Source organism: Chelonoidis abingdonii, chromosome 2, assembly GCF_003597395.2.
Source record: "Chelonoidis abingdonii isolate Lonesome George chromosome 2, CheloAbing_2.0, whole genome shotgun sequence".
Classification (NCBI taxonomy): Eukaryota; Metazoa; Chordata; order Testudines; family Testudinidae; genus Chelonoidis; species Chelonoidis abingdonii.
This window is the reverse complement of record NC_133770.1, coordinates 156,170,813-156,194,122: the sequence shown is the minus strand read 5'-3', so window position 1 is coordinate 156,194,122 and position 23,310 is coordinate 156,170,813. Positions and strand designations below refer to the sequence as shown.

Genomic DNA, 23,310 nt, shown 5'->3' with positions numbered 1-23,310 from the left:
GAAAGGCTGTCTTGTATTTGACACTGCTGTGGGACTGAGGAGACATAGGTTAAATTCCTGTCCCTGCCAGAGACTCCTACTGTAGGCTTGAACAAGTCACTTATTATTATTTATTATTTATATTACTGTAGTGCCTAGGAACCCTAGTCACTGACCAGGACCTCAATGTGCTAGGGGCTGTACAAACATTTAATCTCAGTGCCTCAGTTCCCCATCTGTAAAATGGGAATAATAATATTCCCTTCCTCCCACTCTGTGTCTGTCTTCTCTATTTACATTTTAAGCTCTTCAGGGCAGGGGCTGTCTCTTACTATGAGTGTATATATAATACCTAGCACAAAGGGGTCCTGATTTCAAGTGGGTACCTCTATACAGCATAAATTCATAGACTCCCAAGTGCTATTGCAATACAAATCCAAAAAAATGAAGAACTCAGTAATACAGAGTGGCTGGTCCTCCTGAGGGCTGTGCTTTGCACTGAGAGGGGTGCTGTCTGGAGGGGAAAATAAGGTTAGATTTCATATTCAGACCAAATACTCATAGACTTTAAGGCCAGAAGTGACCATCATTATCATCTTGTCTGACCTCCTGCACGTCACAGGCCACAGAACCTCACCCACCCACTCCTCTAATAGCCTCTGGCTGAGTGACTGGAGTCCTCAAATCTTGATTTAAAGACTTCAAGTTACAAAGAATCCACCGTTACCTCTAGTTCAAACCAGCAAGTAACCCAGGCCCCATGCTGCAGAGGAAGGCAAACCCCACCTCCAATACCAACCCAGGGTCTCAGTCAATCTGAGTGGGGGGAAAATGCTTTGTGTGGAATAGACCCTGAGCATGTGGGTGAAACCCACATCATTATAGAGAAAGTAAATAACAATAATTAATGTGGTAGAACTCTACTGCCTTATATTGTTTTTACATGTGGGAAGCATTCAGATATTATGGTGATGGACACCAATGTAAGTAGGTAGGTAGATAGATGATAGATGATGGGGTTTCTGAGGATAGATTGATCGATTGATCAATAGATCTTGATCCAAACAATTTACCAGTTGAAATGACTAAGAACCAGGGAACAGTTCAGTGAATATTGGTATCATTATTATTTATTTATTTGTATGGAAGTAGTGCCCAGCAGCCCCACTCTTGGAGCAGAACCACACTGTTCTAGGTGCTAATGGGTCTTTGTGCGTTGCTTACCCTACCATTCCATTGGAGGCAGCCATGCTGTCCCATACTATAGGATTAAATAACTCCCTGTTTGGCTTGTGGTCACACTCGGGCAAGCACAAACCTCAGTGCTTCTGTGTCCATTATCAGATTGTTAAATGCAAACCAAAAGTCATGTTTATTTTAACATCCAGCTATTTGATCTAAGCAGCATTTCCCACCATCACCAAACACACACACACACCGTCAGCTTTTCATGTTTGCACACAGCACTGTTAAAACATTCTCCAGCTCTCTTGTGAAATAGCATGGTAAATTTCCCCAGACTTCTCCTTGTCATTCGATCTGACAGTTTCTTCCCTAGGAGATGTTGGCTTCTCCCTCTTCTATGCAGCTGCAGAAAGAGCCAAAGTCCATTCTGGGATGAAAACTGCCATCTGGCTTTTCCCAATCACAGCCATGGTGAAAGAAATGTTGAACAATGAGTTCTTTTCTGCAGTGAGACACACAAAGTACTTCCTCAGCCTGTTAGTTCACTTGGAATAAGGAGAAATCTTGTGAAGTTGTCCATTGCACCGAATGATCACCTGATGTAAATGGATGCAGTCAACTGAGCATCTGTTTATACCAGCTAAGGACATGGCCAATTCTTTATCCTTTTATTAAGGGATGGGAGAACTGAACTCTAAAGTTAGGCTCACAGAACACATAAGGGACATGTGGAATACATCTTTAGTGGGATTTGAACTAAGTACCTTCTGAGATCAAAGAAGCTCCTGTACCTGAGTTGAAAAAACACTCTCCAATGGCCATTTATAGGAGCACCACATATATTTTCTCAGATACTAGCCCACTAGAGAGAAAGTCCATGGAATGGATGCATGTTGGCAGATACTCATTGATATGAATTTCAGTCCTTTATTTTTTTAATGCCTGGAATGCTCACCCTTCCAGATCAGTTTTTTAAGGGTGATGATTCTCCTCTACTCAGCAGTGGTGAGGCCACGCCTGAAGTATTGTGTCCAGTTTGGGGCCCCCTCCCCGCCCCCACTACAGAAAGGATGTGGACAAATTGGAGAGTCCAGCGGAAGGCAATGAAAATGATTAGGGAGCTGGGGCACATGACTTACGAGGAGAGGCTGAGGGAACTGGGGTTATTTAGGCTGCAGAAGAGAAGAGTGAGGTGGGATTTGATAGCAGCCTTCAACTACCTGAAGGGGGGTTCCAAAAAGGATGGAGCTCGACTGTTCTCAGAAGTGGCAGCAAATGACAGCAACAAGAAGCAATTGGTCTAAGTTGCAGTGGGGGCAGGACGGTGCTAGGGTTTCTGGCGGCCTAGGCGCCAGGCCATTTCGCCACCGGCGCGGGGTTCGCGAGCTCTTGGCGAGCTGCACAGGCATCCTGCGGCAGGCTTCCACCGGAGCCGCGGACCGGAGACCATCCGCAGATACGACTGGGCAGCTCCACGGAGCCACCTTGGCCGCCCACCCCGTGCAAAATGCCGCCCCCCCAAAATGCTGGTGCCCCAGTGACGCCGGCCTGGGCGGCTCCCTGACGGGGGGGCTCCCCTGACCCCGGGGGGGCGCGCCCTGGGCTGCCGGGTGCCGCGGCGGTCCCTGAGGGGGGGTCCCCGGGGGGGAGCGCGCCCTGGGCTGCCGGGGACCGCGGAAGCGGCTCCCTGACCACAGGGGGCGGGTGGGCGCCCTGGGCTGCGGTGTCGCAGTGCAGCGGCTCCTGACCCGGGGGCACCGCTGACCCAGGGGTGGGGAGCGCCCTGGGCTGCCGGCTTGCTCGGCGGCTCCTTGACCCGGGGGCGGGCGGTGCCCTGGGCTGCCAGGCTGCAGGCAAGCGCGCATGATCCAGTGGGCTGCTGACCCCCCGGGGGTGCGTTTCTGGGGCTGCCGTGCGTTGGCTGGTGGTTCACTGACCCGGGCGGCGGGGAGGGTTGACCCTGGGCTGCCAGCGGCTGCGCGCGGCTCTGACCTGGGGGCGGTGAGGCGCCTGGGTGCCAGGCTGCGCGGCGGGCGCACTGATCCAGGGGCGTGTGAACCCCCGGGGGGGGTGCGTCCTGGGCTGCCCGGCCTGCGTCTGGCGGTCGCTGAACCCGGGTGGGGGGGCGCCTGGGCTGCCCGGCTGTGGCAGCGAGCGCGCTGGGACCCCAGGGGCTCCTGATGTGGGGGGGCACCCTGTGCTGCCCTCACGGCGGCGCCCTGATCTGGGGGATACCTTGGGCTGCCGGCTGCAGGCAGCTGCTGCCGCTGGCGTCAGCCCCTCCCGCCAGCAGCGGCTGCAACCATTAAAAAATTTTGGGGGGTGCCACATTTTTGGCGCCCCCAATCTTGGCCACCATAGGCACGCTAGTTTCACCTAAATGGTCTGCACAGAGTGGGGGAGGTCTAGGTTGGATATTAGGAAACATTATTTCACTAGGAGGATGGTGAAGCACTGGAATGGGTTACCTAGGGAGGTGGTGGAATCTCCATCCTTAGAGGTTTTTAAGACCCAACTTCACAAAGCCCTGGCTGGGATGATTTAGTTGGTGTTGGTCCTGCTTTGAGCAGGGGATTGGACTAGATGACCTCCTGAGGTCTCTTTCAGCCCTAATTTTCTGTGATTCTGTGATGGGTAGATTTTGATGAATGGCTCGACTTGAAAAATATTTGAAAAATAAAAGTTTTAAAATTGTCAAAATGTCCTATTTTGACATTTTGGAAACAATACGTTCTGCTTTTCTGGTTCAAAATGACATCTCCTTTTGAAATGTAAGCTAAATAGAGTTAAAAAAAAAACTAAATATAAAAAATGGTCAACACTGAAATGAAACTTTTCAAAATTATAAGAACAAAATATTTCAACAGACCCCCCCCCCAAAATCATTTTGTTTTGTTTTTTAGTTCACAACAAATTTGAAGATTTCAATTTTTTGTTCTGATTTGGGTTTGAAAATTTTTTGGAATCATTAAAATTTTCACAGGATGGCAAAACCATTTCCCACCCAAGCTGTAATCTATTATCTGGTGCGGTATATTAGGAGCACTGGGGATTGTGACAGTTCTGAGATTTTGTACCATTGTACCTCACAAGCATCTATGGAGCCATTTCTGATTTAGATGCGTGTAACTGAGATCAAAAAGAGGCTGGAATATGACTGTTCCATAACCATGAAATCACTCACTGCCTATGAGAATTAATTTAATTCTTCTAGTCTCTGAAACAGAGACATGGACATACTTAGCTCTGTTGTTAAGTCGGACAAGGTTGCAAGGATCTTTCATTTGATACCTTAAATCCACTGTGCATATCCTGATCTTCAGTGGTGGTGAATACTCACAACCAACCTCTGAAATCAGGCCATAAATACTCCCGGATACTTTCTGTAAGAGATCATTGGTTGAAACTTTCCTTTCCCCATCAACTGGCAGATTGCCACCCTCCCCCGTAGAGATCGCTGTGTTTTATTGTTGCTCTATGAATCCAAAGAGTGATAGAAATGCAGAACATTATTAATAAGAGAGTCAATTTCTTGAAATAATCTCCACTGGGGTTAAGTTTGCATTTTAATTACATTTTGAAAATCAAGTTGTGGTCACGTTGGTCAGATACCCACGCAAACTCGTCCACTGAAGTCAGTTGAATTACACCAGGGATTAATCTGAGTCATCGTGTTGGGATTATCTCTGAATAAAGAGCTCCAGATCTGCATGAAAAATAAGATTTAGAAATATGAAGTGACTGGCAAAAAGGAAAAGTCTCAACTTTTAAAAACAATCTCAACATTCATAATTTTGATGCCTGCATGAACAGAATACCAATGAGGCTAGCAGATCTAGCCGCAAGTCCTCCTGTGTAATTAGAAATGCTCTATAGACAGGAAACAGCAGCTTACAAACTCACTCGTATTCAGATGAGTAAATGACATCAGCATCTGTTGCCATTTTCCTTCCACCTCCCACCATACTGACGGGGGGGGGGGGGGGGTTCTGCTGACTTAGCTCCTTTTCATATATTTTTGCAAAGTAGAAGCATTTATTGTTGTGTTTACACAGCTGAAGCTCACACAGCACATTCTGCCTTTATTCATGGATTCAGCAGTCATCAGTCTATATGGAGAACATGGCTGCTGGGTCTCAAAATGAAAGCACGTTCTAGCCCAAATTTGCCAGGGTTCCTTGCTTTCACTCCTTAGTCTTTCCGTACGACTTCACCAAATCCAGGACCATGCTCCTACTGCTTTACACAGTCAAGACATAGGGCAAATATTAACTAGCTCAGGTCCTGGAGCAGTAAGTCGTGCCAGCCAGGGGCAGCTCCAGGCACCAGCACGCCAGGAGCATGCTTGGGGCAGCAAGCTGCAGTGGGCACTCTGCCGGTCGCCACAAGGGCAGCAGGCAGGTTGCCTTTGGCAGCATGCCTGCGGAGGGTCCGCTGGTCCCGCAGCTTTGGCGGACCTCCTGCAGGCTGCCGCTGAATTTGCGGGACCGGGGACCTCCCACAGACAAGCCCCCGAAGGCAGCCTGCCTGCTGTGCTTGGGGTGGCAAAATGCCTAGAGCTGCCCTTGGTGCCAGCACATGCTTCAGCATGCGCTGTACAAGCCTGTCTGGAACCCTAGGTAATTATTCAGCTTCACTGCTGCAGGACCTTGGCTAGGTAGATTAAGGCTAGCTCAGATATGTCTGCTTGGGCTGCAGTCAAACTCCATGACTGCAGTGTAGACATACCCTGAGGCAAAGCACTGGAGCACGTGCTTAAATCCATCTGTATTCAGCGAAGTGCTTATTAACACTGAGATTTTCAACAGAGCCTAAGAGAGTTAAGTGCTCAACATCCCTAGCTTCTCTCAGGCTCATTTGAAAATCCCACTGTTAACAAACACTTTGCTGAACAGAGATCTACTTAAGCAGGCCCTTAAAGTTAAGCTCATGCTAAAGTGCTTTGCTGAATTGAGGCTCAAGAAAGTAGTAGTATAGCTATTGGATAGATGAGGCTGGGTCTTTATGCTTGGTGCAGCTGATGAAGCAGTGCAGGTTGGTGCTAGAGTGCTCCAAAGGGAACCCTAAGCGGGCCAGTGATCTGCCCACAGAAAGGTACAGGTGAGTTGCCCAAGGTCACATGATGAGTTCATTGTGCAGCTAGAATTAGAAGTCAGGAGTTAAATGCCAAGTCTCTTAGTTCAAAACCGAGAGCCCAAGACAACACTGCCTCTCTACACTAGCAAGCAGTCATGTAGCATGATGAAAAGTAAATGGAAAGCAGCAGTAAATGTGGCATTAAGAGCAACAGGACTTCAGTACTTAGCATTTATCGAGTCAGCAGTGCTGCCTCAGAATGCTTCAGCATTCAATGCTATAAGCAGCTCATCTGAGATCCTGGGGGTGCTCTCTTCTGTACTGAGACAGTATCCCAACTATGACATGAAAATATATTGCCAGCCTGCCTCAACTTGATTTCTGTTCCCTCCATGGTAATGTCATGTGGGTTCATTGACATTCTGAGAGTTAGGTTCTGATCTCCTCCATGCCAGTTCAAATCCAAAGTCTGCAGAAGTCACTGGAGCCACTCCATATTTACACTGGGGTAACTGATCAGAAACTGGCATGAGAGCCATACATAAAAAAGTCATGACTCAAGACAAGTTAGCCCTAGTGCTTTGGCATTGCTATCCAGAGTCAGCTCTGCATTGAAAGAGACATGGGCTGGGATGTTCAGAAGGGGTCACCACTGACCTATCTGCTCCCAAATGAAGTCAATAAAACTTCTAGGCCAGTGCAGGAACCTTTTGAAAGTCCCATCTGCTGTATCCTAATTTGCTGCTGTGGATGATGATATTATAATACCCAGTACTTCTGTAGCAACTTTAATTCGAAGAGTCCGAAGCACTTTCCGGACAACTAAGTAAGCCTCACATGGTTGTGAAGTAGGTAAGGGATATGGCTTTCTTCTCCATGGAATGGCAGCCACCACAGAGGTTCGGTGCAGCATCTGTGCAACAGCACAGGGCAGTAATTTAGGACACAAAAGGAATAAGCAGCCCATACCTGATTTAGACATTGAGGAGACTTTAACTAGGCCAGATAAAATGACCTGTATTTGAATTTTGCAAGCATGTGTTGGGGTAACATCCCTACAATTATGAAAAGAGCTGTGGGTTTTAAAGGACTAAGGTATTCCAACACAGGTACTCATAGAATCATAGAATATTAGGGTTGGAAGAGACCTCAGGAGCTCATCTGGTCCAACCCCTTGCTCAAAGCAGGACCAACACCAACTAAATCATCCCAGCCAGGGCTTTGTCAAGCCAGGCCTTAAAAACCTCTAATGATGGAGAGGCCACCACCTCCCTAGGTAACCCATTCCAGTGCTTCACCACCCTCCTAGTGAAACAGTGTTTCCTAATATCCAACCTAGACCTCCCCCACTGCAACTTGAGACCATTGCTTCTTGTTCTGTCATCTGCCACTTCTGAGAACAGTCTGGCTCCATCCTCATTGGAACTCCACTTCAGGTAGTTGAAGGCTGCTATCAAATCCCCCCTCACTCTTCTCTTCTGCAGACTAAGTAACCCAAGTTCCCTCAGCCTCTCCTCGTAAGTCATGTGCCCCAGACCCCTAATCATTTTGGTTGCCCTCCACTGGACTTTCTCCAATTTGTCCACATCCATTCTGTAGTGGGGGGACCAAAACTGGATGCAATACTCCAGGTGTGGCCTCACCAGTGCAGGTGCGACAGAAGGGGAATAATCACTTCCCGTCAATCTGCTGCAGTGCTCCAATACTAATAGGTACAGTGCCCCATACTCCATTAGCCTTCTTAGTCAACAAGGGCACACTACTGACTCATATCCAGTTTCTTTCGTCGTCCATGTAATTCCCCAGGTCCTTTTCTGGAGAACTGCTGGCTTTAGCCAGTCAGTCCCAGCCTACTAGCAGTGGCATGGGATTCTTCCGTCCTATTAATGTTCAGGACTTCTGTCACTTTTTTGTCTGAACCTCATCAGATTTTTTTCTTGGAGCCCATCCCTCCAATTTGTTCTAGGTCACTCCTGGACCCTGTTCCCAACCCGTCCAGCGCATCTAACCTCTCCCCCGGTTAGTGTTCATCTGTGAACAGTTGCTGAGGGTGCATCCATCCATATCCAGATTCTTTATAAGCTGTTGAAGAAACCCAGCCCCAGAACCGAACCCTGGGGCACTTCTGCTTAATACTGGCTGCAATTGGACATTGAGCACTGATCGCTACCCATCTGAGCCCGACGAATCTAGTACAACTTTCTATCCATACCTATATAAGTCCATTCATCCAATCCATACTATTACTAACTTTCATGCAAGATACTGTGGGAGACCATATCAAAAGCTTTGCCAAAGTCAAGATATATCACGTCACTACTTTCCATATCCACAGAGCCAATTATCTCATCATAGAAGGCAATCCAGGTTGGTCAGGCATGACTTGCCTTGGTGAATCCATGTTGACTGTTCTGATCACCTTTCTCTCCTCCAAGTGACTTCAAAATGGTTTCCTTGAGGACCTGCTCCATGATTTTTCCAGGGACTGAAGTGAGGCTGACCAGTCTGTAGTTCCCTGGGTTACTCTTTTTCCATTTTTTAAAATATGGGCACTATATTTGCCCTTTTTCCAAGTCTTTCCCGGGACCTCCCCCAATAGCACGAATTTTCAGAGATAATGGCCAAATGGCTCATGCAATCACATCAGTGCAGACTCCCTCGGCAATCCTTGGATGCATTAGATCTTGCGACCCATGGACTTGTCATGTCCAGCTTTTCTAAATAGTCCTTAACCTGTTCTTTCACCACTGAGGCTGCTTACCTACTCCCCATGGCTGTGTTTCCCAGTGCATGCTGTCTGGGAGCTGAACCTTGTCTGTGAAGAGCCAAGGCAAAAAAAGCATTGAGTACTTCAGCTTTTTCCACATCACAGAATCATAGAATCATAGACCTTTAAGGTCAGAAGGGACCATTTATGTTGTTAGTCTGACTCCTGCAACAATGCAGCCACAGAATCTCACCACCACTCCTGTCAACAAACCCTAACCTGTGTCTGAGCTATTGAAGTCCTCAGATCATGGTATAAGACTTCAAGTTTGCAGAGGAACCATCCAGCAAGGGAGCCCATGCCCCAGGCTGCAGAGGAAGGTTAAAAAAAACCCAGGGCCTCTGCCAAATCTGCCCTGGAGGAAAAGTCCTTCCTGACTCCAAATATGGCCATCCAGCTAACCTGGAGCATCTGGTGCAATACTCACCAGCCAGGACACCCACGGAAAGAATTCTCTGTAGTACGCTCACGATTGCCACCATCCATCTTTAACATTCCCATTTATTCTATCACTTAGGTTGCTCCCCCATTCAGTAAGGCGTCTCAACACCTTTCCCACTGACCACCCTTACTTTATTGATAAGCATACCTGTAGAAACCCTTCTTGTTACTCTTCACATCCTTGCTAGCTGCAACTCTCATTTGTGCCTTTGGCCTTCCTGATTACTACTTCTCCTGCATAGCTCGTAGCAATTATTTATATATCCTCTCTTAAATTCATCTTGTCTACGATCTAATTTCCACTCTTGCTAAGCTTTCCTTTTTGATTTTAAGCTCTACGAAGATTTCAACTGTTAAGATCAAGCATGGTCGCCGGCCGTATTTGCTTCTCTTTCTGCATACATCAGGATAAATGGTTGTTCCTCTGGCGTCCTCACATAAGGCTATCTTTAAAATACATGCCTTATGCTCTCGCTCGACTCTGTGGCTACAACACCCTTATATTAGTCTGAAGTCTTCCAGGGGATCCTGCCAGCAGTTCCCACTAGGGGAGTCTAAGTCTTCTTTCTCTGAAGTCTAGGGTCTCGTATTTTAGTTTGGGGGCTCTCCTTTCTTCCTTTTTTCAGGATCCTGAACCAACCTCTCATGGATCACTGCTGCCTAGTTGCTCAACATTCTACTTCCCTGATCGAATTCTTCCCGTGTTTTGTAAGCAGCAGGTCCAAGAGGAGCATGGCCCCTAGTCGGTTCCTCTGGCTATCTGTACTTAGGATAGCTGTCCCAGGCATGCTCCAAAACTTCCTGGATTATAAGTCTGTGCAACCACTGTATTGCTCTCCCAGCAGAATGTTCAGGGTGATTGATAGTCCCACATTAGAACCAGGGATGTGATCTGGAGACTTCTGTTAGTTGTCTGAAGAAAGCCTCATTTACCTCCATTCCTTCTGATCTGGTGATCTATTAAGCAGTCAGCCTATTATATTGACAATCCTTTGTTGATTCAACCTCTAAAACTCTAACCCAAAGACTCTCAACAGGATTTTCTCCGGTTTCCAAACTTGGAGTTCTGAGCAATCATACCGCTCCATTATCGTAAGTCGGCCTATGAGAAAGTACTAGAGGGAGTCAACTGCGATACCACATTGCCTGTGAAATCTTGGCCTCTTAACTAATCCTGAGATATTGGAGCAAAGCAGGAGTGCTCACAATGGACATATTGAGACTTTTGTAGGAAACAAACTGTGGTGGAAGGGTTCAATTACAAAAGTTGCGGTGGGGTGGGGAGAGGAATATCTCTTCTTTCAGGATGAAATTTGTAGTGAAAACGTTATTCCATTTTTCAACTGGCCCTAATTGCAAAGGTGATCAGGGTTCAATTATCTTTTGGACTGACCCACATGGGAGCCCAGGGGAAGTAGGAATCCCTCCCTGGGTCTCTGCACAGCTTCCTCAAGTCTTTGGCGCAGCTGTGCAGGCTTCAGGCCCACTGTCTCCCAGAGTGAGTGGAACCATCACTTTGCCCACCCAAGGCACCAGGTATCACAGAGGAGGAACTGACTGATTTAGGCCAGTAGCCAACTTACTTCCTTCAAACCCCAGAGCGTGGAGGAATCAGGGAGGGAATCATGCTTCTCTTTGAGGATAGAGTTATTTTCTGTAAAGTGACCATCTAGTGCCGAACTGGCAAAGAAACAAAATGGCTTTTAGGATCCAAGCCCGGGGTCTACACTTGACCCCACTTGATCCAAAAGAATATCTGATGCCAGCAGTGTCCTGATCCACAGTGTGATTTGTGTTCTAGTCGGATCCACAAAACTATCACGTCGCCAAACTAAGTAACTCTTTGGGCAAAATAATCATGACCCATTATTTTCTGGCCCAGTTTGCCATTTTTTTTAAATAAATACTTCAACATAAATAAAGAAAATAAACAAAGACCATGCAAGTGATAGTCTGAAGCTGCTAAAGTTACATTGCAGGAGAGATGGAACCAGCACAAGGAAAACATTCTTATGAGGTTTTTTTTCCTGAAGAAAATTCGTTAATCTTGGGTTCAGACTTTCACTCACTCAGCAGGCCTGTCCCACAGTATTTACTTAAAATTGCAGCAAAGTGCATTAAAACAATGTTAAAGATGAGCCACCAACCCGCAGAGAGAAAATAAAACCAAGGACATTATGATTTAAGACTGGGGCATGCTTGGTGTCCTCAATTCAGATGCTTCTTCTGCTTTATCATCTGGTGCCCCTTTGTTAGCTAATGTTACAAAGATCTTTGCAAAAGACAGTGCAATATTTCAGAGTAATGTCCTGGGTTTTCTTCTAGCCGGGGCAGGTCTTATAAATATTGGGCCTGATTTTCCACTGCCCTAAACCGCACACTGTCATTTATTCCTGTGCAAAGTGGGCAGTAAATGCCACCAGATCAAAAGGGCAGCATCCCACGCCCTGGTGGCAGAGATGTAAGGGTGTATCTCCATTTCAAGCTGGAGGCATCAATTCTGGCTTGAGGAGACATTCCCATACTAGTGCTGATCAAGCTAGCATGCTACAAATAGAATGTATCCATGGCCGTGCGAGAGATTAGCTGCCCAGAGTATGTGTCTGATGTCTCAGACGGGTCTGGGCTCAGGACAGTAAGCTCCTCCTACAGCTTGCGCCACTGCTGCTATGCTCTATTTTTAGCATGCTAGCACGATCAGAGCTAGCTTGGGTATATCTCCTTGAGCTGGAGTTTGAGCTTCCAGCTTGAAGTGTAGACATTCCCTAAGGCTACGTCTTCGCTGTGGAGAAAGGGGCCTGATTCCCAGCTCGTGTAGATATACTCATGCTTGCTGTCACTGAGCTAACACACCAAAAAATAGTAGTGTAGCCACGGTAGCATGGGCACCATTGCTAGCCGCCCAGAATACAAAGCCCCCTGAGCCCCATGGATATAGACTCGGGGCACCTAGCCCATCCTGCCGCTGCCCGTGCTACCACAGTTACACTGCTATTTTTAGCATGCTGGCTCAATGAAAGCTAGCACAGAGTATGTGTATGCAAGCTGGGAAACGCTGCCACACCCAGCTCATAGTATAAATGTAGCCTTAATGACAATGCATGGGGCAGGGTGGAGGGGAAACAGGATTCCTTGTGTACTGTAATGCTGTAGGGCAAGTCTTTAAACAAGGTCACATTTGAGAACGGGCATGAACTAGTTTAAAATACTCACTGTGCACTGATGGCTCACTTCGCAGACCCACCATCAGGTGCGGCTCTAGCTTTTGTGCCGCCCCAAGCACGGCAGGCAGGCTGCCTTCGGTGGCTTGTCTGTGGGAGGTCCGCCGGTCCCGTGGCTTCAGCATACCCAATACCGAATTGCTGCTGAATCCATGGGACTGGCGGAACTCTCGCAGGCAAGCTGCTGAAGGCTGCCTGACTGCCACCCTCACAGGATCTGGCAGGGCACCCCCTGCGGCTTGCCGCCCCAGGCATGTGCTTGGAGCCCTGGTGTCTGGAGCCGCCTCTGCCCACCATTCAAGAAGAGCAAAGAGGCCACCTAGCTGATTTCAACAGGTAGCTAGGGGTTCTGCCAAAAGGGTCTGGCCAGAGCCTTGCAAGCTTCACCAGTCTCTTACCAGCAGATGGCCATTGCAGCCATGGTGTAGGTTAGAGCAGACTCGGGGAGTGCACTGTATGTACAAGACCGTATATCTACAACCCTGGTTTTCTTTTAGATGACCTCTGTTCACACAAAACAGGCTCTCCTCAACTGTGGGCCATGCAGGGTATTTTATAGTCTCAGAGCAGAATCCACTTTCCTCTACTGCTCATCTAGGATTGAGACAGCTGTTTCTTAATATCCACAAACAATGATGATATCTTTGGCAGCGCACTTGCATAGAAGCTGTCTGAAGCTATTTTCATATCAGTCCCTTCCCCTCAGCCTCCACAGCCCATCAAATCCTCTCTCTCAGCCTTTCCAGCCTGCCATTGGAACAGGAGAAGGGAGGAAATGGAACATTTTATTTCTGATTTATTGTTGGTACAGGTATATCCAGCTACCCACTAGAAGGCATCAAAATTAGAGACAAATCCAGCAGTTGAAAAAAAGAGACACTATCTGGCAGCCTGTGCCAGTGCAACGAAACAAACAGTTACCACTGAATTAAAATCTACGACCTGATTGCCAAGGGTGCCAAGCACCCGCTCCTCCCATTGGACCAGACTGTCCCCAGTGGCAACTTGGCACCATGTGTGGTTGCGTACTCCAATCTTATCTGGTAGCATTCACCACCACTGACCCCTTGAGTAAATGACTGCAAAAGACGTAGGGCACCAGAGCATGACACCCAGTTGCAGATGCTCAGCACTTTGGAAAAACAGGCCATTAGTATTTAAAAAATGCGAAGCGTCTGGAGTGGAGGGACATCTGATGCAAAACTTCCATGTAGCTTGCTTGCATTTGTTTTTGGGGATTCAGTGGTGTTTACGGTTGGGGACTGAGAGTCAGGACTCCTGGATTCTAATCTTGTTTTATCAGCAATGTGATATGATGGTATGGACGAGCTGCTTATAACCCCTCTTCTACACTTTACTTGTCTGTAAAATGGGTATAATAAGACTACCCCCATGGCATAGAGAGGGTTCAGAGCTCCTAATGTAGTTGCCTTAAATCCCACCACATTCCTGTGTGTTGGAACCACTCCCATCTGCCTGGGATCATTGTTCTGTTTGGCATCTTTTCACCAGCACTAACATTTACTTTGAAAAAGGAAAGAGAAAAACACAGAAAAGCAAAACACCTCCAGCCCCTCTCACCTTCCAGACCTCCCCTGTCCCCACACACCAACACCCTAACAGAAAACAAACTGTGGGCTCAGAAGCCATCCAGTGTCTCTTTGTATGAGTTCATATCTGGAAGAATGAGCCAGTAATATAATAACTTGGATTCCAACAGTAGAGAATTTATTGTGGGATCTTTCACAGGTGGAAATTATTAGAGAAAGCTAAACAGCTTAGAGGGCAAAGGTTTTGTTTAAAATGCATAACAAACTGTAACTTAGCACCATTTTTATAGCAGAGCTACAGAAAGCAGTTTTTGGCTTCACGTGGGCAGCGGACTAAGGAGACATTCTACTTAACAGTTTGTCTCTTTTAGTAAGGACACGGTACAAGCAACTAGCTTTGGTACATAATACTCCCTCTCCTGTCCAGTTGGTAAATGGTTAGAAGCAGGACATGAGTGATATTTGATATAGATGCAAGATGCAAATTCCAGATTTCAAGCAGGGGGTGTGGGGGAAAGGCGTTTGACTCTTGAGTTTTGCATCAGCCAAATGTAGTGGGAGACACTGGTAAAATTCTGAGCCAGAATTCTAATGGCAGCAGGAAAGGGGAAGCATGAACCATTGTTGACAGGTCTTGAGATTTTATCATGAGTTGTGTGATATTTGGTGTTTTTCTTAAATCCCCAGCTGCTGGAGTCAGGTGATTGCATGAGAATCGCAGCTTTCATTTTTAAAAAAGTTGGTTTCTAGCCCTCCTGCTTGCAGATAAAAGCTTGTAAATGTAACCCAAGTGTATCCTAAAGGCTCAGAAAGCAAATATAACCCCCCCCCAAATATATCCCTCTCATTATTTTTAAGCTATCTCCTGATTCGGGGGGCTGACTTGTGCCTCAGTCTGGCCATATTGTTGAATCCATGATTTGACTTCTCAGCCATTTCTTCTCCCGGGCTTGTCTCTGTGGGATCAGTGTACTCAGACCAGGAATCACTTGTATTCTGCAGCAGGGTCAGCAGGTTCCGTTGTCACCTGTGGCAGCTCTGTAGGCAGAATATACTCCAAAAACAAACTCTGAAGGAGAGAATTTTCCCTTAACTCTGCTAAAATGAAAGAGGTTGTGCAAAATCTATTACATTCAGGTCTAATCTCAGAGACTTGCTACTCACGGTCTGTAGCACCTGTGTGTACAGATGTAGGAGGGAGGGGAGTGGATACACTTCTAGCAAGATCTGACAGTTGAATCTGGCTGTCGCTCACAGCTGTCTTCCCTCTGCATTACACTGTAGGGGAATTCTTACTAGAGCTATTGGTCCACTGCTGAATAGTTGCACTGATTATTTCCCATCCTTTGGATGTGTTGGGAGAAAGCATGCCTGAACTCATAAGCAAGTGTCTGGTATGAAACTGTAGCAACATCTGTGTAGTATTTTAATAGGGCTGCATCTGTTTTCATGGAGGGCAAGTGAGATCCCAGGGTGATAGTGGTCATGCACACACCTGGACAGCTAGAATGAACCACTGTTAGCCAGACGTCTTCATGCATGGACTGAGTTGATCATAAGGCTAACTGTCCCAAAAGCCTGCAGGGACACCTACAGATTAGCAGATGTGCCTGTTTATCTAGATATCCAGCCATAGTCATCGACATAGCCAGGGTTGGTCTTGCCAAACTCTGTGGCCATGGGGTGGGCATTGTGGGAAGGAACAAATACAAAGCCATATTACACCTTTGCCCTGTTGGCATTCTAACCACTAGTGCCTCAGCCCTGACTGACATTCATGCCTAAGGCCCTAACAAATTCACGCCCATGGAAAATGCGTCAGAGACCATGAAATCTGGTCTCCCCCAGGAAATCTGGTCTTCTGTGTGATTTTACTCCATACTATAAGGTAAAAGTATACAAAAGTACACCCCTAGTTCTGTGCTGCTGCTGCTGGCAGCAGCACTGCCTGCAGAGCTGGGCACCAGGCCAGCAGCTGCTGCTTTCCGGCTGCCCAGTTCTGAAGACAGCGCAGAAGGAAGAGTGGCAATTCCGTCGCCCCCCTCCAGTAGATTTGCAATCCTTTTGGGTTGGGACCCCCAGTTTGAGAAACACTGGCTTAAGGGCTTTACATGTTTATATGTTGCCACTTTTAAATACATATTCATATTTTGTTATAACACTGTGAAATTTAAGATTTAATTATCTGAAACCATGAAATTCAAGATTTTTAAAATTCTATGATCATGAAATTTATGAAAATGGACCATGAATTTGGAAGAGCCCTATTCATGTCCCTTCACAGGACTTTACATGCTATGGCCGCTGGCTGCAATAGAATCAGCGAGCAGTGGTTGCAAGGATGTTTCTGTGTGCATTTTCACAAAACCATGCAAGCTGGAGTCACGGATGCAGGGCTAGTCCATCCATGATTAGTCAACTTGCATTTGCTACTGCATGGTTCACTCCAGACGTGAATCCTTTTGGGTTTCTCAGAGCAGCCACACAAGGATTGGGTTAAGAATCTGGCCCATAAAGGGTCTTGACTCCAACTGTGCACCCACAAAAATAAACGTAGACAGCTGATTTGTGAGTAGGAATACCACTGCACCCACCAGCAGGGCCCTCGGCTCCTACATCACCGCCACGCTCAATAACCTTTTTGTTTCTCTTTTAGGGCCGCTGTATCAATTTCACCCGAGTGAAGAATGCTGAGGCACCGCCGAAATACCCACTCAGCCATGCACATCCACCCTCCTCTCCACCCCCTGCCCCAATCTACAACCCTCCACCCCCTGCCCCGATCTATACCCCACCTCCTCCCAGTTCTCCCACTCCTCCCACTCCATCCCCATCATCCACTCTCCCTCCACTGCCCCCGCCTCCCCAGGCCCCGGCTCCCAACCGAGCCCCTCCTCCCTCCAGGCCCCCCCCTCGCCCTTCTGTCTAGGGGCTCAGCCTTGTCCCTCTCTCTTCCAGAAGCATTCGGAGGGCTCTTTCAGCAGTACTGTAACAAACCTGTCTTGGGGGGGGAGGGGGGAATAGGAAGTCTTTACATTCTGAAATGGGTGACAATAGAACAAACCACTTATTAGTCTTTTTATCTATTTATATATAATCCCACAATGCACCAGTCTCACCAAACCAGCAAGGAGAGAAAATCCAGGAGGCTGCAAAAATGAGGCCACTGGAGAAACATAAATCACTAATGTTCACTTCAGCTCTGCCATCCTCCGTGATCTACCACAGTTATCCTGGAAGAAATTGGAAATAAGACTAGCTCTTAGAAAATTCAGAGACTGCAGGGCAATCCTCCACAGTGAAGGGCCCAGCGGAAAGCTTCCTACAGACAATGTGGACAACACAATGGGCTACTTTGCCATGACTGCATGAGTTCTCTTCTTGTTGCAGTGCTTCAGATTAATATAGAGAGCTGATTATTTCTCACATGCCTGCAAACAGCAGGATAAGATAATGAAGAGTGTTAGATCTTGGATTTTAATCTGAAAAAAAAAAAAGCAGCCATCCCAATGGACTTTGTTCTGGAGAATGAACGGGGCCATCATCCTTTAGTTTCCAGGAGGGTGTTGGAGTAGGTGTCTGGTGTATGGATTTGTGTATGTTGTTATGTGGAAGTGTGGGTGAATGAGGCTGAAGTACTACTAGAAAAATGAATTATATATAAAAGAAAAAGAAAACCCACAGGAGGGCTCCAACCCCACACCTGAAGAAGAGTTAATGAAAGATCAGCCTTCCATGTTCTCATCAGGGCTGTAGGGGTCCGGAGACCACTGAACAAAGGAGCCTGTGGAAGAGAAGGTTGAAAGAAGAGTCGATACACTACGCTTAGCTAACGGTGCCTGTCTGATGAGTGCAGCAGAGTAATTCAGTGACCGTTTCCATTTTAAAATGAAGGTTTCTGAAACAGCTGACCTGAGAATGAGTGGTTGGTTCTATTCAGTTTTTTTTAAAAAAACTGCAATCCCCTTAGGCTTCTTAAATCCTGTAATGGTCATCAGTTTCACAGAATCTCACCGCTGCCTCTTTTGTTTGTAAATTGCCCCCTTCTGCCTTACCAACTTCTCTGCTTTGATTTTTGTTTTCCTTTCTTTAATAAGCACTGAATGTCTCCCACACACTTTGTCAAAGGGACACAGTGTGGCTACACCTTTCTCTTGTCACTTCCATTATCAGTTGTTGGCCAAGGCGAAGTTATGCACAAAGTTGCCTGAGATGGGAATCAGTCTTCCAAGAAATGCACTGGCTGCATTTCTCCATGTTTTCTTCTTTTTATTTTTTTCCCAGTGGGACTCTCCCCTCATAGTTTACAATACTGCATATGTACACATTTTAACCTATAGTAAACTTCCTGAGCACCTGCCTTTGTAACACAGTGCTGAAATAGACAAGATCAAGATTAAAGTCAAACCTCTGCCTTCCTAGTTTACTTTTATGATCAGCTCCCATGACATGAATATCTCTCTGGAAATTGCCGCATCATAAAGACAAATCATCTTTGTAGCTACAATTCTGTGAATATCGAAGGGTTTTCATACTCATAAAGCAGGTGGTTTCAACCCCAGATACGCTTTGCCAAGTAGTTACTCCAGTGTTGTTGGAAATACTGCTTTCCTAGGGGAAAAGGCTATTCAAGAAAGAGGAACAGAGCAGATATAAAGATAAAGACCCAGTCAAGGAACGAACTGCGATATCTTTTGTCAGGGACCTTTATAAACAGTCCCTTTCTATCAGGCTCAGATTCAGCCCAGTTGGCACTCACCAACCCTTTGGTCAATGTGTCTTATGTCATATGGAACAAATGACTTTATACAGGGATCACAATGGCTCTGAGGTCTGCAGCCATGTGCGGGCTGTTCTGTGAAAGGGCCGATGTAGCCACCATCACAACTGTTTGGTCTGCAGGCAGCACAGAGCAGTCCCCACTTTTGACATTCACTGGGTTAGACGCTACTCAGACTGTAGCAGGTACTGGCCACAGTCGGTTCAACTAGATGACATTAGGATTGTCAAGTGGGACTGGAAATCTTGGAAAGCCCTTCAAAGGTTTCATTGGACTTCCCCTTGAGATGGATGCCATCTAGTTAAATAGCTGAAGATGGAAAGTGTAATAACTGGGAATAGTGTAATAACGTCCTGAGGGATTAATAGGTATTTCTCTTAATAGATCCTCAAAGGTACAAAAAAGTTTGGAAAGAAAATTATTTTTTAACCAATGACATTAAGAATATCTTTTTTTAGTGTCAACCAGTAAATCAGAACAACTGCTGGGAAAAAATAAATTAGTTTACTACTCTAAGACAAAAGTAGTGTTTGCGGATTCCTATAAAAACTTCTTTACCACAATTTAAGAGGGAAAAAAAAACAAAAAACAAACTTAAACAGAGTAACAGAAAAGCTCAATCAGGCCAGAAAAAAAATAATTTTAATGTATCCCTATACTACAAGCCTTCTCATGAGTAAAAACAAACTCCAAATTGTCGTTGTATATATTGTTATTGCATGCTTACCATATGTTAGATGGAAGCATTTCCTATCCAGTGTGGATAAAAGAACATTTTTCAAGTTGTAGTAAATTATTATAAAGCCAATGATATTTCATGGCATGTTATTGTATCAAGCTGTGCTTGTTGTATTTTTGTTCTTTATGTTTGTACTGCTTTTTATAAATGTATAAATATTTCCTGTAGTGACGAGTACCTGCTTTACATAGCATTAATTGAACTACAAGTACTATGGGCTATATATGACCCTCAATCCATTGAATGGGAGTTATGCGCATGGATCTAGGGTAGCGTATAGCCATACTGCAGTGGGTGTGTGTAGAAACACCTAGTGATAAGCAAATGCCTATTTTTTATTAACTGAACAGAGAATCATTAACTGGTCATTGACCAGTTATTTACTAGACATTGAACATGCAGGTTATTAACTGGACATAGAATCAGAGTGCCCACGGGTAATCTAAGTTACTTGTTTTCAGTAGACCCTGACCATGTAAAATGTACTCAGCAAAACCAGAGCAGATGTTGGCTAGCAGAATTTACCTCCAGTGTTGTATTTAAAATCAACCTATGGGTGCACAATTATGCAGGTTTGGAGCCTGGTGCCACTGAAGTCAATGGCAGTTCTGCAATTGACTTCAACAGGCACAGGACTACAGCCACATTTTCTGGGGCTGCAGTAGATTCATGTACTAAATCGAAAGGAACATGGCACAAACACCGACCTTTGTGCATGTATGCAGAGGACCATTTGTGTGTTCTGAAGAGGCTTTCAGCAGGTGCAAAACATCTAGGTGCATGCTTCTTTGCAGACGTTGCTCCTCCATATGTGTGGCCCTAAATTTCCAAAGAGATGGTCCTAAAGCTCTGAAATGAATTTTCCCAAAGGGGAGAAGATTTATGATATCAGATGGGTCTTTAATCTGTAGCAACCTGCATAAAATTTGGAGGCAGGAGCACTGATTGCAGGAGGGAAGCATTCAGAGAAGGCTTCAGGAAGTCAGCCTGTGTGCACATGACTGGAATGCTAGCTGCAGTTTCAGCATCTCTGTAAATAGTTCTCTTAATAAAGGGCCAGTTTAGGTTTACAAACATAGATTCCTTTCATGTATTAGCCAGCATGTGGTACACAAAACATAATCTAGCAGACAAAAGTGTAACAAAATCCAATGGCAGGAAACTGAGGCCAGACAAATTCAGACTAGATATAAGGCACACATTTTTAACAGTGAGGGTAATTAACCATTAGAACAGTTTACTTAGGCATATGATGGATTGTTCATCTCTAGAAGATGGGATGTCTTTCCTAAAGTTATGCCTTAGCTCAGCCAGAAATAATGGACTTGATGCAGAAGAGACCAAGTGAAATTCTGTTGCCTGTTTTAGGCAGAAGGTCAGACTAGATGATTGGAAAGGTCCCCTTCTAACCTTAGAACCTGTGAATTTATGAAAGATCAGGTCCTAGGGAACCAGGCGGGTAGCTGCACTCATGTCTAAATTTCATTGTATTGCATTAATATGAAGAGAGAAAAGGAAATAACTAAGATGCAGCAGGTGGAGAGATTGGGGAGAGGGAAGGGAGTAAAGGCACCTTTGCCAAAGCTAGAATCTGAATGGAAATTAAGACCAAAAGGACATATCTTCAGCTGAGTGGGACTATGCTGATTGACATCAGCTGAGACTTGGGCCCCAAACTTGGGCCTAAAGTTAGGCTCCTACATTTATATTTGGGCACCTCAGCAAAAGCGAGCTGAGTTTCCAAGATGCTGAGCCCCCAGCAATCTCACTAAAATCAAGGGGAGTCACAAGTGCAGGGCACTTTTGAAAATAAAATCGGACTCCTTTTGTTGAGGTGCCTAAATATGGAGTTAGGGGCCAACAGAGAAAGATGGCTGGAAGGGGAAGCTGGAGAAATTCAGACAATAAGGTGGGAATTCATAATGATAAAAGTAATTAACAGGGAGGGTAATTAACCAGCGGAACAATTGACCCAAGATTAAGGTGGATTCTCCATCATTGGCCATTTTAAAATCAAGGTTGGATGTTTCTGTAAAAGATCTTCTGTAGGAACTATTTTGGGGAAGTTTTCTGGCTTGTGTGATACAGGAGGTCAGACTAGATGATCACAGTGGTCCTTTATGGCCTTGGAATCTATGAACTTGTCTGTACTTGAAATGCTACAGTGGCATTGCAGACACTGATGGGAGGGGTTCTCCTATCAGTATAAGTAATCCAGCTTCCAGAGAGGCAATAGCTAGGTTGATGGAAGAATTATTCTGTCCACCTACCTCTGTCTGCACTGGGGTTAGGTTGATTTAACTACATTGCTCAGAGGCATGGATTTTCCACACCCCTGAGTGATGTAGGTAGCCTAACTTTGTAGTGTTGACCAGGCTTATGAAACTCTAGGCAACCAGATTTGACAACGTTGGCCGTAATTTCACATCGCCTTCCAGTGACAATTAATGCTATGCAAACAAGGTTGAATGAACTGGTGTACTGTAATACAGACAGATGGTACCCTATGTATCCCCTCCCGATAGAACTTTCCTGTTGTACATATTACAAAGCTGTCATTCCAAACTAGCCAATTGAAGGCAAATGTTCATTATAGAACAAAAGGAAGGAGCTTATCAGTGAAACATCTGCTCTGCAGTTTCAACAGGAATTAGGGTTTCATTTTTTGTATCATTTTTACCACTTGCACATGCAGAAATATAGAAGTAATAGAATTGGTCTTGATTGCAATGAACAGCTCTGAGTGATTTGCTCTGAATTGGACACTCAGGCCTGGGACTTATATTATTCTTTATTCATGTACATTTTTTATATTCAATGCTCTACGTCAATCTGTATCCAACAGCCTGAAAGAAATATGCAGTAGCATTTGATGAGGATTAAGAACATTTCAAAATGCTGAAAAGTTACAAGCTGCTGCTGGCTGTAATTTGAAGCCTTTGTTCAAATTAGCCTTGTGATCTTCCAAATTCTCCAGATACTCCACGTCGTGTCAAAACATGTTCTGTCATCATTTAGATGATGGGGAGTTGGAAGCGGGGGGCAGGCTGTCTAGTTTCTTTGAGAACTCTAGCAGTGTTTGAGTCAAGAATATTGCTAATAGCTGAGGATGATGCAGCAGTGGAAAGGAAACATGGTTTATTTTTTGATATTGACTTCAGTGTTAATATCCCAGGACTGGTTGGAAGAAGACACTTAAGCCAGGTTTAAATGATGATGTTCTACTCCTTGTGTTTGTTGCATGTGTCATTTGTTAAATTCAGTCATTACCCTTGCTGATCTTGATGTTATTATTAAAGAACTACAGTAATTCATACTTGTTTCCATACGTTGTGTTTACTAGACAAAGGCGAATGTGCTAGGAGAAAAGCAGGAGAACCCTAGCTCCATGTAAAACTTCCCTTTCCTCAGTGTGGATTACCGGTATTCTGCTATTGTGGGTTTCTAATAGTATATTTCCTTCCATGGAGGAAATGAAGGGAGATTGATGAAGATGGACGCATAAGGCGCATGACAAAGGCCCCAATTCAGCAAACCATGTAAGCACAGGCATAAATTTAAGGATGTGCGCG

The 23,310-nt window shown here is 45.5% G+C and overlaps 1 protein-coding gene across 1 annotated transcript in view; it reads left to right on the top strand.

Moving 5' to 3' along the window:
- Positions 1-23,052, top strand: part of ANTXR1 (ANTXR cell adhesion molecule 1) — a 207,221-nt gene extending 184,169 nt beyond the window's left edge. Inside the window, exon 18 of the mRNA XM_032786627.2 lies at positions 16,876-23,052. Within this exon, the coding sequence (XP_032642518.1) occupies positions 16,876-17,148 (273 nt within the window). The 3' untranslated portion in view covers positions 17,149-23,052. The remainder of the gene's footprint in view (positions 1-16,875) is intronic.
- The last annotated feature ends 258 nt before the right edge of the window (positions 23,053-23,310 follow it).